At 27.3% G+C, this 14,220-nt stretch overlaps 1 protein-coding gene across 2 annotated transcripts; it reads right to left on the bottom strand.

Moving 5' to 3' along the window:
• Positions 1–3,391: 3,391 nt before the first annotated feature.
• LOC113799854 (aldehyde dehydrogenase, dimeric NADP-preferring-like) lies at positions 3,392–5,869 on the bottom strand. 2 transcript variants are annotated; one of them, XM_075824825.1, is made up of 4 exons: positions 5,789–5,869; positions 4,889–5,583; positions 3,902–4,804; positions 3,392–3,822 (listed from the first exon to the last, which is right to left on the bottom strand). In XM_075824825.1, exons 2-4 carry the CDS (start codon positions 5,301–5,303, stop codon positions 3,566–3,568), a joined length of 1,575 nt encoding a protein of 524 aa, XP_075680940.1. In that variant the 5' UTR covers positions 5,304–5,583; positions 5,789–5,869; the 3' UTR covers positions 3,392–3,565. The 2 variants fall into 2 exon arrangements, with proteins under 2 accessions (XP_075680940.1, XP_027206353.1); XM_027350552.2 differs by lacking the exon at positions 5,789–5,869 and having other exon boundaries at positions 4,889–5,596.
• Positions 5,870–14,220: the final 8,351 nt, after the last annotated feature.

Below are 14,220 nucleotides of genomic sequence, written 5' to 3'. Positions count from 1 at the left end.
TCCGATTTTTTTCAGTTACTATGAAAATGGCATACAAAAGAAGAAGACGAGGAACAACAAGAAAAAACGGTCCAAAAACTAAAAGTAGGTTAAGAACACGGGGTGTATATATGGGTGATGATGGAACTGTTACTAGTGCAAAGTAAAAAAAAATTAGGCCAAATCTCTTTTTGCAATACTTTTTTCTAGTCCTATTTTCATTTTTTACATTCATTCATTTGATTCATCCATCTCTATTCAAATTGTTTCCAACCCCTTTAAGCCATATGTGTTATAAATGATTATGGTGTTTGATAATGATGGCCGAATCGATGATATATAATAATAATAATATTTTAAAAAAAATTATCGCTGATAATGATAAAGTACAATCAAGGGGGGTTTTTCCACTGATTTCGTCATATTGACAACAACATCAGCAAAATACCCGGAATCTAACCAACAAAAATAACCGCCACAAAAATTGGAAACTAAATTATTCTATATATGATGTTGAAACTCTTTTCTTATTCGTTTTTTTTCTAGACGGCAAATATATAATTTGATTTGTCCGTTTATTTTTTTTCCCAACATCATTATATTGAAGGACAAGAATCTTGACAAGGTCAACAAAGAAAACAATACCCAAATTCCAGGGATTTTTTGGAATTTTTGAATTTTCTGTCGATTTTATTTTGTCATGAAATTATTCCCGGATGAATATTGTCTTTGTTTTTTTTTCATATCTTCTGATTTGACTGATTTTAAAGCAACGGGTTAACCTTTTCTGACACAATTCATATGTTTATTATTATCATCATAATAATGGATATTTATTAACCTTGAGAATGAAGCCACAACTTTTTTACCAGTATATATTGATGATTAAAGATAAAATTACTGATAATCATTCAAAAGCAAATATCTTGGGAATCGAATAATCAGATATATTCATAAAATCTACTTTGATTATGATTTTATCTTCGAATAATTCGGAATGAAAATAATTATTGGAACAGGAAAAAAATCAATCCAATGTCAAAAAAAACGACCTACACTGACACAAATACCATTGATCGATTGTCGCCAAAAAAAACCTAAATGAATTACAAACGTTAATCAATTCAAAACTGAATAGAAAACCACAAAAAAAATTCGATTCTTTAGTTGAAAACTAAAAAATCATGTGAAATTAATGATCACAAGTAGGCATATATCGACCATATACACCTACTCACATACTAATATTTTTTAATGGATCGAATGATGAATGTTTAAACTTATTCAATAGATTATATTCATCAGAAAAAAACAAGAACTCATTCTTCATTAAATTTTTTTAAATATAATAAAATGAATGTAGTGAATGTTTGTGTCAGCTACAGTTTTTGTTGTCTACAATGGCCATGAAGCTTCATTATTGAATGAATAAAATGTGCGTGTCATACCGTATTTTATTTGCAGCGGTTTCTCTCTCACTTACTCTCACTATTATCAGATTCGAATCCGAATCCATTAGGAATTAAATGAATGAATTATACAATATGAATGAATTGATAATAATAATAATAATATTTGTGTTTATTGTGCGTGTGAAGATTCTGGTTCAAGGCTAACATCTTGAATATGGACAAAAACCTTAACGAAAAAAAAAGTTTGTGTAAATGTATTTGTAGGAAAAAATGAAATATAAAAACTGTACATTATTATATGTATCAAAATAAAATGTTTTACACATCAATTAAATTTGCACTTTATAAAATTATCTTTATTTTCACAATTTAAACATCACCAAATAACAAATACAAATGTTGACCACCAAATAAATTCGTTAAACCAATACGTTGTTGATTCCACCAATGAGTTGAATTCACCAATTAAAACGATAACCAATTCCACCAAAATCCAACCGCAATTCCACCAAAAATTCAACCGTAATTCAACCCGCCGTTTGCCAAGTTTGATGGGGTTTAAATATGTTTTTCCATCAAATATTTCCATCCGATCAAAACATCCATCCAATGTTTAGACTGCCGATTTCCGCCATCAATGTTTTCTTTTCGATATTATTCAGCATCCTGTTTTTGATCTTCTAAATTATTTCGTTATCAATTTCCAACTCCATATTTGTCCGTAGTCCAATAGTTCATCAACAAGATTTGTTTATTTTCGATATTCGATTTCCTTCCAATAGGTTTGCTGATGATTTGTTTTGATTTCCAATTCCCGTCAATTTTTAATTTCTTCACGACAAATGTTTTGATATTATTTTAATCCATGTTCTGCGGCATCCTGTTTTCAATCTTCATTATTTATTCGATTTCAATTCCATCCTGTCCACAATCCGAATTTCATCAACAAGATTTGTTTAATTTTCCATTTCCGTCCAATAAGTTTGTTGATGGTTTGTTTTAATTTTCCGATTCCCATGAATAATAATTTTTCCACGACATCCCCCCGCTAAAATTGATTTCCGCCATGGGTTTTCGTTGCTGGTTTCGTTTCGTTTTGTTTGGCACGTTATGTTCATTTATTAATGTTCCAAGTTATGCAATTAATTTTTTACCACGACTTTACCACCTGATTTACCAATCTTATGTTTTTCGATATATCCAAAATAAATGATCGTTCCAATCGTTAAACCAAACAAAATCCATACTAACAATACGATATCGATAGTTTGTGCCAGGAATTTCCAATTTCAATATTTTCCGGTTACCACTTTTTAATATTCTTTCAATAATTTTAATTAAATTTTCTGTTTGTCGTCCATAACTTCCCATTTGTTTATGATCGATGCCAATTCCAACCAATTTTAATCTTCCACGACATCCTCCCGCTAAAATAAATTTCCGCCATTCGTTTCGTTTTGTTTTGTTTGATGCACCAGTGTTCAATATTTTGAAAAAATTTCTTCTTTATCCATTATATTATTCTATGATTGTCCAATATTTATTTCAGTATAATTTTCTTCTGATTCTCCTTCGATTGGTAAATTCATCATAAAATTTTGAAATCCATTTCCCATTGGGAGCGCAAGTTCGAATCTTGCTGGCTTATCAAAATAAAATGTTTTACACATCAATTAAATTTGCACTTTATAAAATTATCTTTATTTTCACAATTTATCGAGAATTATTCTTCAAAATGGATCATTTATCACAAATATCAATTCCGTGATTATGATGATGGTGATCACAATTTGAGGATTTACAAAAACTACAACAGCAGAAACTATTATGATTATCTAGTAAATGTCCTTCCAACGACTAAGTTTTTAATTCATTCTGTAAATCGAATATTTGGTTCCTGATAAATGAACATTGTCTCTATGTTTTGTTTGGTTTATTTGGTTTGTTCTAAATTATATTCAGATTTTATTCAAAATATATTTTTTTAAGAAAGAAAATCATTATTTTAAAATGGAAATTTAATGAAAAATGAAACGATAGATAAGAAAAGAAAAATATAACAAACATAAATCGATATAATGAATAACGATAATAATTTTGGCCTAGAGGACAAAGAAACAAAAAAAAAGAAAATGATCCCGCAGCCACAAATTTGCTTTTTTCATAAAATTAAATCATAAATTTGGAATTATGCATGATGATGATAATGTTGATGATGATGATGATGACAATTCGATTAACATATATGCTACCAATAATCCAAAAATAAACGATATAATGGCTGTTAATATTAATCGATAAGGTATATCATCGAATGGTAGTTGTCTTTTTTTCAACAAACGTAATAATCTTGCCAATTTTGTACGATTATATGGCGGATAACGGCGTGAACCAATAATCTCAAGTAAACCATTATATCCTCTAACTAGAACTGTTTTTTCATATAATAAATGTGTTTTCGAATCAGTTATAAATATTAGGTATTTGATAATTGATATAAAAAAACTTACCTGCTTTCTGATGTGAAAATGTATTAAATGAATAACGACCATGATAGGCACCCATACCACTTTCACCGACACCTCCAAATGGTAATGTATCCAATGAAACATGAAGTACAACATCATTAACACATAATGCACCACTAGATGTTTCCTGTATGAAACGATCTCTTACAATTTTATCTTCGGCAAATAAATATATGGCCAATGGTTTTGGTCGTGTATTAATAAATTGAATGGCCTCATCGGCCGTACGAATTGTTACGAATGGAAATATTGGACCAAAAATTTCTTCCTTCATTATTGGATCATCAGGTGAAACATCAAATATGATCGTCGGTGAAATATAACGATCGTTAGCATCGATTTTACCACCGTAAAAAATTTTTCCCGAACATGTATTCAGGAGATCGATAAGCCGATCAAAATGTCGTTTATTAACGATTCGACCAAAATCATCAGTCTTTTGTGGATCATGGCCGAAAAATTCCTCAATAACATCGATCAAATGTTGCTGCAATTGTTGGCGAACTTTATTGCTACAGAGTACATAATCAGGAGCAATGCATGTTTGACCGGCATTCATCATTTTACCCCAGATCATTCTACGACATGCAATTTTCATGGCCGATGATGGTAAACTATCATGTAAATAAATGGGACTTTTACCGCCCAATTCTAATGTTGTTGGTGTCAAATGTCGTGCGGCAGCCTGATGAACAGCCCGACCAATAGTACCGGAACCGGTAAAGAATATATAATCAAATTTATATTCCAATAATCGTTTGGATTTTTCAGCATCACCAGTGACAACACGATAACAACGACTATCTAAATATCTGGGCAATAATTTTGCTATAAGCTGAGAGCTTTCCGGTGCCAATTCCGATGGTTTTATGATGGCCACATTGCCTAAAGGCAATTTATGAAAAAGAACAGAACAAAATGAAACAAAAAGGAAAACGAATTCATCTGTGTTGAATTCATTATACATACCGGCAGCTATAGCGCCAACTAGTGGTGCCAAAATAATTTGTACTGGATAATTCCAGGCACCAACAATCAAGACTAGTCCATACGGCTCATGATGAACGAATGTATCATCAAACAATGTGGTCATCGATTTAGCTACACATTTTTTCTGACAATATTGATCAATATTTGCCAAAGTTGAACGTATTTCATTTAGAACAAAATCAACTTCAACAATAACGGTCTCGAACCAAGGTTTTCGTAGATCATTTTTCAATGTTTCAATAATCAATTTTTGATTATCATCCAGAAATCGATGTAATTTTCGTAATTGCTCTTTACGATATGCGACAGACAATGTACGACCGGTACGAAATTCTTGTCGCAATTCATTTGTAATTCTTTCGAAATCATCAGCAATGATTGTGGAAGATGCCATTATAATCAGATTTTGTTTGTTTATTTCTTTCAATTGTTTTTTTCAGATTCAATAAATATTCACACCCACCAACAAAAAAAACAATATAAACACACAAATATGAACACCCACAAATTCAAGGAAAAAATTCCACAAAAAATAACGGATATTGACACAATCGTCTATCGTCGAAAGTCGTCAACATCTAAATCAATGGTTGATATCATCATCTTCACATCGTTCGGCTCGACTCTTTTCATTCGGATATTTTATTTTATTTTATTTTTTTTGGTCCATTGGCCTAAATCGAATGTATTATCGGGAAGGGAAAAAAATTAACGATGAAACGAGATAAATTCTAAATATAGAAATGCTTAGAAAAAAATAAAGATGGAAAGATAGAAAGCATCAAGAAATAATAATGTTTTTTTTTTTGAAAAAATAGGAAAAAAAACTGGCTCATCTGGTTTCTCTTCTAGTTTTTCGGAGAACATTTTTGTTTTTACCTTCCGATTTGTTTTTCCTGGTTTGATTCTTTTTGTTGTTGCTTGTTGCCATTCATTCAATGTTTAAATCTGTAAACATATAAATACAAATTTCTTAAAAGTCCGAAATAGATATTTAAGTATAGTGATGAAATTGATTATAATCATAAAAATCGAAAGCGTTATACATTATCTGGACTAGGAAATCTGGACACAAGGAAATAATTTCAATTTATAAAATTATACAAAGTAAAGAGAAAATTTTTCGATCTAAATTAATTGATAAATGAATTTCATAATATCTTTAATTTGTAGAAAATAAAATCAATACATTCGATTAGATCGAATCGAATGAATCGATTTCCTATGTATATTGTTTGTTATCATTAAAAATCTGTACGAAAGTTAACTTGATGATATATTTATGATAGGATTAAGGACAATTTTTTGATCACTATCTACGTCTATAGAAGTAAACATTATGAATTGAAAATTTAAATAAATAAAAGTATTATTCATCACACTTAGAATATCAGAGAAAATTTCGAAAAAAATTTAAATTTTCTTACAATGATTATTATTATTATTATCATTATCAGAAATCATTTTAAATGAACTTTTTTCGCTCTATCCATTTTTGAAACATCTTTTTTTCTCATTTACATTTAAATAGTAAATAAAATCTTAATAAATTTCATGAAATAAATATTCTTATATGTGTTATACCGTTGAAGTAATCATTGCTTTTCTGTCCATTGTTCTTTTTCCAAGTAATGATTTGTTGCAAATCTTTTAGCTGATTTTTTTCTTACAAAATTATCCTTTTTTGGACATGAATCGTTTGCGTAAATGTTTGTGTGTAATCATAATCATATGCAATCACCTTTTATGGTCAAAGATTTTTTTCCTTTGGATTTCCTTGAATTGAGTGTAATTCTTTTTTGTTTACTTTTCAAAGATTTGATCTTGTCAGAGCAACAAAAAAATCTGTTGTAATATAGAGAAATGAACAATTTTCAATTCATCAAAGGCTTTCATCATCATCATCATTAAGCTGTCAAATGTTGTGTGAGATCTTTATTCATTTTTTTATATCTTTATCCACATTGCTTGGAACAAAAATAAAGTTAAAAAAATTTGAAAAAATATCACAATTCAACAACGATAGATGTCACTATAAGTATGAGAAAAATTTCCTGTTCAGACATTTTTTTACAACAAAACGTAATTAAAATTGAAAAATCATTTTTTTTGCAATGAAACTTTTATAAAATAATCCATAAAACTAACAGAAAAAATTCTTTCGAAAATAAAAATAGAAGGAAAAAGATTTCAAAAAACTTTCGATAATATCGGAAAACATTCCTTTAAGATTATGATTTCAAATTGGATAGAAAATCTTTCATAAGTACATTTTGATGTATGTATAATCTGATCCAGAATTCTTGAATATCTAAATTTAGATTTCAGGTGCTTCAAATAAAATTCTGGTTACTATCATAATCATCATCACGACCATTATATTAGTAATACTAAATTTAAAAAAATTCTCAATGTTGAAAAAATTCCTGAGAAAAATCGAATAAATTCGAGTAAATTAATGAAAATACATTGGTTTTTATTTCAACAGTGAATGAAAAAAAACAACATTCCAAAATTCATGGGAATGAAAATTTTTTTAAATGTTTGTAGCTCCATAAATAAAAAAGGAATCGAATCAATCTGACATTATTGCGTAAACCGTTTGCAATATTGACCGCAAATTTTTTCATATTATTCATTACGCTAGAATATTCTCTCTTTGTTTCATTTCTAATATGATGTTTGTTTCAAAAGAATCTATATAGATAGATTATTCCATTAATAATTTAAATAAATTAAAAAACAAGTTTATTGAATATAGTAGATATGGATGAAATTCTTTTCCTGTTTTTCAGATTATTATTTCAAATAACAACATTTGCCGAAAAGGGTTAAAACAAAATAATAATAAAAAAGTTTGCCAATCTCATATTCAAATGTTTGTATGGTGTACATTTCATCTATCATAAATAGATGAAGATAACGATATCATTATGATAATATGATAAATTTACATGAAATTGGTTTTCAATTTCTATTCAATAATAGTGTAAACATTGGATTTAGATCATCAGTGAATGAATTTTTTTTTTCGATAAATTTTACTCTCTATGTCTTATGTCTAATATGAACAACTGATACAATTTTCGCAATTTTGTCCATGAAGCAAAAAAAAATCTAGGAAATTATATGCAATAGAGAATGTCAAGAGAATTTTCGTTAAACAAAAATAATATAAATTCTTCGAATTCAACATTTTCATCTACATTCTCTATACTTTAGGACTATACTGTTGTTGTTGGGTAGGTATCCAGTAAATTGTATAGTAATAGTATAGGACAATCTTGTTCGGCAAAGTTTTTATCTTATTGGACTTTATACAATGTTTGGCGTTAGTAAGGAAAAGAACTAAATGCAAGAACCAAAAAAAAAAATCCATACTTTTATACTATTGTATGTCCCAAATCTGGGATTCGATTCTTTTCTGTTTCTTTGATTCGAAATCCTCTTTTGTTCTCACTGATGAAATAATTCCCAATAAGTGTCTATGGAAGATGTCGTTAATATTTTGACAGAATAATAGAAACAATTTTTCAACCCGTGAACAACAAAAACAAAATGGTAAGAACATTTGGGGAGTTGAGAAATATGAAATGTTAATTATAAAAAAATTCTTGATAAATATGTTCGAGGACATAAAAAAGAAAAGTACGTACATTTTTTATATAATTCACAAATCTGGTAATTTATTTTTTATAATTTGATTTGATTCGAAAATAATGAAATGATGATGATCTATATACTGGTTTTGTATTCATCTGTTCTTAATGTTTATGTCCAAAGATTTTCATTTTTTTCAAAAAAAAAGTTCTAGTGTTTGTAATATTCATTCTTTTTTTTTGTTGTTAGTTTGTTTCATGAATATACAAGTAAGATCGATATAAATTACATGCAAAAGTTATTCATAATTGATCAACATCATTCGTTTATGATTTGAATACAAAATACATTCAATGCTTTTTTTGTTCCAATCAATTTATCAAGAAAAACATACATGAAAATGAATGTTGGATTAGCTGAGAAAAAAAAATTAACAATTACAAATTCAAAAAAGGAATTATTTCGTTGTTATATTCTAATATTTCTTTTTTAAATAATAATAAAGATTACACAATTTTTTTTAAATTGAAATATATTGTTTCAGGGTCTCTCTTTCTCGCTCATCTATTCTACTGAAATAATTAATCTTTCCTCAACATTTTGATCGATATTAAATTTCATAATTTGAAGAAAATTGAAATTATAATAAAGCTAGAAAAAATGTGAAATAAGATTATATGAAATACCAGTAACAGTAATATTTTTTTAATACTATCAGGTATCTTTTAAATTGAATGAATTTTTATAGGATGCAAAAAACAAAAACGCATACCAAATGACGAAGAATGTATGACGAAGAATGTTTTTTCGTCGAAAAATGAAAAAAAAAATTCATTTCCGTTCAATGTTTCCTGCTATGATCATCTTTTTCGAATACAAAATGAATGAAAAAAAATGAAGTAAAGATGAAAATAATCAATACGAAAATTTTTGTTTTCTTTTAGAAAGTCCAAAAAATTCCATTAAATAAAATCCGGACAGAATTTTATTCCAATGAAAAACTCTCATTCATTGACATTATCAGTCGTATTTTTGGCAAATAAAGAAAAATAACTGATAACAATTTTACTAAAACCAAAAATTATTAATAGTAGTTTTCTTCCAGAAAAAAGAAGTAGATTTCATTAATAACCAATACAGGTAGCTTTGAAGATAATTAGAAAATTACTCTTGGAAATGATGTACACCAACCAAACATCATTAATTTTAACAAAAAAAAAAAATTAAAAAAAAATGATTCCATTCATTCCTGACCCGATCGGACGGTCAGGTAACAATGACCCTGACCTTTGAAATATGAATGAAATATTTTCTCTTTCGTTCTGATCAATACACATAATAAGGTGATAGTCATCTTCATACTCCCTCCTCTAATCATCCCTCATCTATTAGTTTGAAGCACCAGAAACATGAAGATTCAATTCCATTCAAATAAATAATACTTTAAAAGCAAAAAACAAACATATTTTACAGGGTGTTTGCAAAATTCAAATTATCTCATTATATTTTTATTATATAGGATGAAATAGAAAAGGAAAAAAAATGTAGCAAATTTTTCAAACACATCGTATGCGTGAATCTTTATTTACGGTGAAATTTTTTTTCGGGGTTAGGGGAGGCAACAACACACCATAACAACAACAACAGGGGCTTGTTTTTTTATTCATTAATTTTATTTTATATTATTTCATCGTCGACGTCGTTGTGATGTATTGCAACAATGTGCGTGTGTATGTGGTTGACGTTTGTATTTTTTTCTTTTTTTTTTTTGCTGTTGTTGTTGTTTATCTCAATGAAATTGAACATTGATGATGATGATTACATACAGAAACATACACAAACATATATAGACAAGATAAACGCCTATCAGATGTTATGTTGGCGTGTGTAAATGAATGAAAAAATTTATTCAATACATATGCTCTATATATACAGTAAACTTCTTCTCAATGTTCTTATTTTCATTGACGTTATTGTTGGTTTTTTATAAAATAAAACCTTATTACATGTCCATTTGACAATTTTTTTCTTCCCTCCTTCCCTTCTCATTTGATATTCACAATAGTCCCCTTTACCTTTCATTCATTTACATCAATAAAAAAAATATTCAACAATTCAAACATCATCATCTTTTCGTTACTATTATAGTATAATTCCATCGATCCTGAAACATTTTTTGTCTTGTTTTTATACATGCTGCTACTAGGTTCATTTATGGGGACGATCAACAAAAGAAATGTAGGGAATTTTTTATTCATTCATTCATTCATCTAATACATGTATGTAACGAAGACGATGAAAATATTTGTGATGAATATCGAATGTGGGAAATTTTTTTCTTGAAAGTAGAAAAAAAAACGAAAACAAAAACATACCTTTGCACTTTTTTTTCCTGAATAAAACTTGCAAAGTGTTGGCATTCCCATTATCCATAGATTTTATTCATTCTTTTAATTTTTTTTTTTGATTTTTTACTATGACATTCCTATACCACTACTACAATTATTTGTTACTATTACTGATATAATTTTTACTACAATTTTATTTTTCGTAATTTCATTTCTTACAACTCACACAAACACACGAAAAGAAAAAGAATATTTTCTATCTTCAATGTTCAAATGGCTGAAGAATAAAATGGGGAAAAAAGAGACCAGGATCGTTATTTTTTACTACTATTCATACTACTACTATTCGAACAACTGGATGGATTTTTTTTACTATTTCTGTATATAGTAATTGTACTTCCACTGCTACTACTACGTAATTTTACACATACAAATACGGATGGAAAGATGTGGATTTTTTTTTATTATATGATGAGGAATGTGTGTATACAAATGTTGAATGGATGTATTGGATGGATAGTTAGATAGATAGATTGGCAGATGATGGAACGGGCAGCAACAAATCAACAATAATAATAACAACAACAACATTCAACTAAAACTATAACATCATTTTAACATCAAAACATTATTATTTTTATTAAAATTTACTCTATAACTAAATACAGAAGTAAAAAAAAAGAAAAAGAAATCACACGATTGCACAGAGATCTTTGAATTGTTCATTTTTTTTTGTTAATCATAATTCTACAAGTTAATTATTTCTTATTTTGATTTTGTTTGTTTTGAATTTCAACAACAGAAAAAATTGTGTATTTATTGATTGGTGGTCGGTTAGTTGAGAAGATTCTGTGTTATTGTTGTTGTTTTTGTTTTATTTTCACAAGTTCTTAAATTGTGTTTACATAATCTTATTGAATGTGTTCATTTAGATATGATTTCAATTGATCATTGCAAATTTGCCAACATTGAACGTGTGTTCAATTCATAATTGATTCTTGATTCACGATTATATAATAGATTTGTAAGTAATATATTCATGATCTAAATCATATTTTAAATTTTATAATTTTCATGATTGATTCATGAATCAACTTCCGTATATAATTATGTTGCAATAAATTCATCTAATCGATGATTCATTTCTGTCATCATAGAAAAAACAGAAATATCAAACAAATATGTTATATGATCTAAGATTATATCGTTATTTGTTGTTGTTTAAGAAAATTATTCCCAAAAAAAATAATTGTATCATTTTTAATTAGTTAGTTGATCAAAAACATTGATCAAAGACATCGAAATAAATCGATCATTTGTCGTTCGAAAAAATCATTGACTAATAAAAAGAATTAATTTTATTATGATAAAAATGTATGAACAACAAAAAAAATTAACAACGATGTGTAATAATAGCTGTAATATTTAGACAATTTAATTTTTTTTTACATTTCAACCATCATCATCAATATATCATATAATTGAGAAGAATTAAAAAAAAATAATCTACAAATTGCAACATCGTCGTAATCACGTCATCATCATATAAACAACATGATGATGATGAAAAAAAATAACGACAAAATATGGGGGAAGGGAAATTTGTATTCAGGCATCGATGATATTGTTTTTTGTTATTATTGTATGTATGTGCGCTATATGTTGTCGATGGATGGATTGATGATGATTATGATTATGGTAATGTGTATTATTATTATTATTTGGTTTTGAATAACTTGTTGGTTAGTTAGTTTGATTGGTTGGTTGGTATTTGATTGCAATCGAATCAATTTCGAATGAATTTGAAAATGAACGAAGAAAAAAAATGAAATACTTAATAGATGATCAAATCAAATCAACGATATTTTGTTGTTGTTTAGTTTGTCGTTTTTGAATATATTCGATATTCATTCCATTTCTTTGATAACTTCCTCACTGTGTGTGTATGTTTTCATTCATTTACCCTTTTTTTTATTTTCATTAATGGAAAAATTCTTTTTTTTTGTTCATTCCTCAAAAAGAAAAAAGGATTTCAAATCAATTACAATTAAATATGAAAAGAAAGAGAGCGAAAGAGATATATATGGTAAACCAGGAAATGTAAAATATATTATAAGTAATGTATGGTTGAAAGAAAGAAAAAACTAAGATTTTTATAAATGGTGAAAATGAATAACGGGGTGGAAAAATGTGTAAATGATGATGATAATATTGTTTGGATTTGTGTGTGTGTGTGTATGATGCGTAAATCCGCCTATGCGATTTTTGATTCGAATTGAATTGACTTTACTATTTAAGACAGTAGATTATTTCTTGATTTTTTTTTGTTTATCCTTCAAATTTTTTTAATGAATGATAATAATTATTATTTGTTTTATTATGTTCATGATGTTTGTTGATTATCACACACACACACACATCGTTTGAAACATTGTGATTGTAGGCAAACAACAAAAATGGATTTATAGTATTCTGGATATTTTTTTGTTTACCTTTCTTTCTTGATCGATTATTTTAGTTTTTTTCCTAATGTCTTATTCATTAAACATTGTGAATTTTATCTAACCGATTTTGGATCATTAAAACGAAGAAAAAAATTGAAAATTTTTATTTTCATTTTTTGCCCGATAAAAATCAATAATCGAACCAAAAAACAAAAAATCAAGTGTCATTCAAAAATTGAAAAATTTCATTTCATGAATTGTGTGTCCATTGTTACAGATTTTTTTCAATTATAAATCTAGATGTTTTTCTAGAATTTGACATCCTATATTATTATTTTATTCAACAGTTTTGTTTTTTTTTTTTGTTTTTTTGGGAAACAAATTTCAACTTTTTTGCATTCATGATGATGATGATGAGCGAATGACGCACGAAACGAAAAATTGTTTATGAAATTTTTATGATGATGAAAAAAAAAGAAAAATTTTTCCCGTTTTTCAATTTAGATTTTGGTTCATTTCGAAAAAAAATGAGAGAGATATTCTTGTTTTTAGTTATTTTAATTTTTTATTCATTAGAATTAGATTCATAATTTTTTTTTTTTGAATCAATATTTCATCATATTCAAAAATTGAATTTTTTTTCTTGTTCAATCTTAATTTTAATCTTTTTGTTTTTTCTCTTTTTTTTTCACAGAAAATATTACGGAATAACATCGACCAAAAATAAGAACTAATTGGATTGATATTAGTTTGGTTTTTTTCTTCACCCATCCATTTATCATCATTTTAATAACAACAATAGATTGACAAAAAAAAAAAAAAAAAATACTATAAATGATGCCATGGAGATTCGATACGTAATAAAAAAAATGAAAAATTGATATCATCATCATCATATGATGGTAATCATCTTCAACAA

Source organism: Dermatophagoides pteronyssinus, unplaced genomic scaffold (assembly GCF_027571235.1).
Source record: "Dermatophagoides pteronyssinus isolate colony J.1.1.1.1 unplaced genomic scaffold, Derpt_VIB-CSIC_2022.12 sq0002, whole genome shotgun sequence".
In the NCBI taxonomy this organism is placed as follows: domain Eukaryota; kingdom Metazoa; phylum Arthropoda; class Arachnida; order Sarcoptiformes; family Pyroglyphidae; genus Dermatophagoides; species Dermatophagoides pteronyssinus.
The sequence above is the reverse complement of the archived record's forward strand: the minus strand, read 5'-3'. Positions and strand labels throughout refer to the sequence as shown.

What these genes read in the sequence shown, in the direction of transcription:
- LOC113799854 (XM_075824825.1), bottom strand. Translation starts at nt 5,303, where the DNA reads ATGGCATCTTCCACAATCATTGCTGATGATTTCGAAAGAATTACAAAT. An exon ending in AGTTGGCGCTATAGCTGCCG is followed by an intron (nt 4,805 to 4,888) that starts GTATGTATAATG and finishes AATTGCCTTTAG; the next exon opens with GCAATGTGGCCATCATAAAA. An exon ending in ATTTTCACATCAGAAAGCAG is followed by an intron (nt 3,823 to 3,901) that starts GTAAGTTTTTTT and finishes ATGAAAAAACAG; the next exon opens with TTCTAGTTAGAGGATATAAT.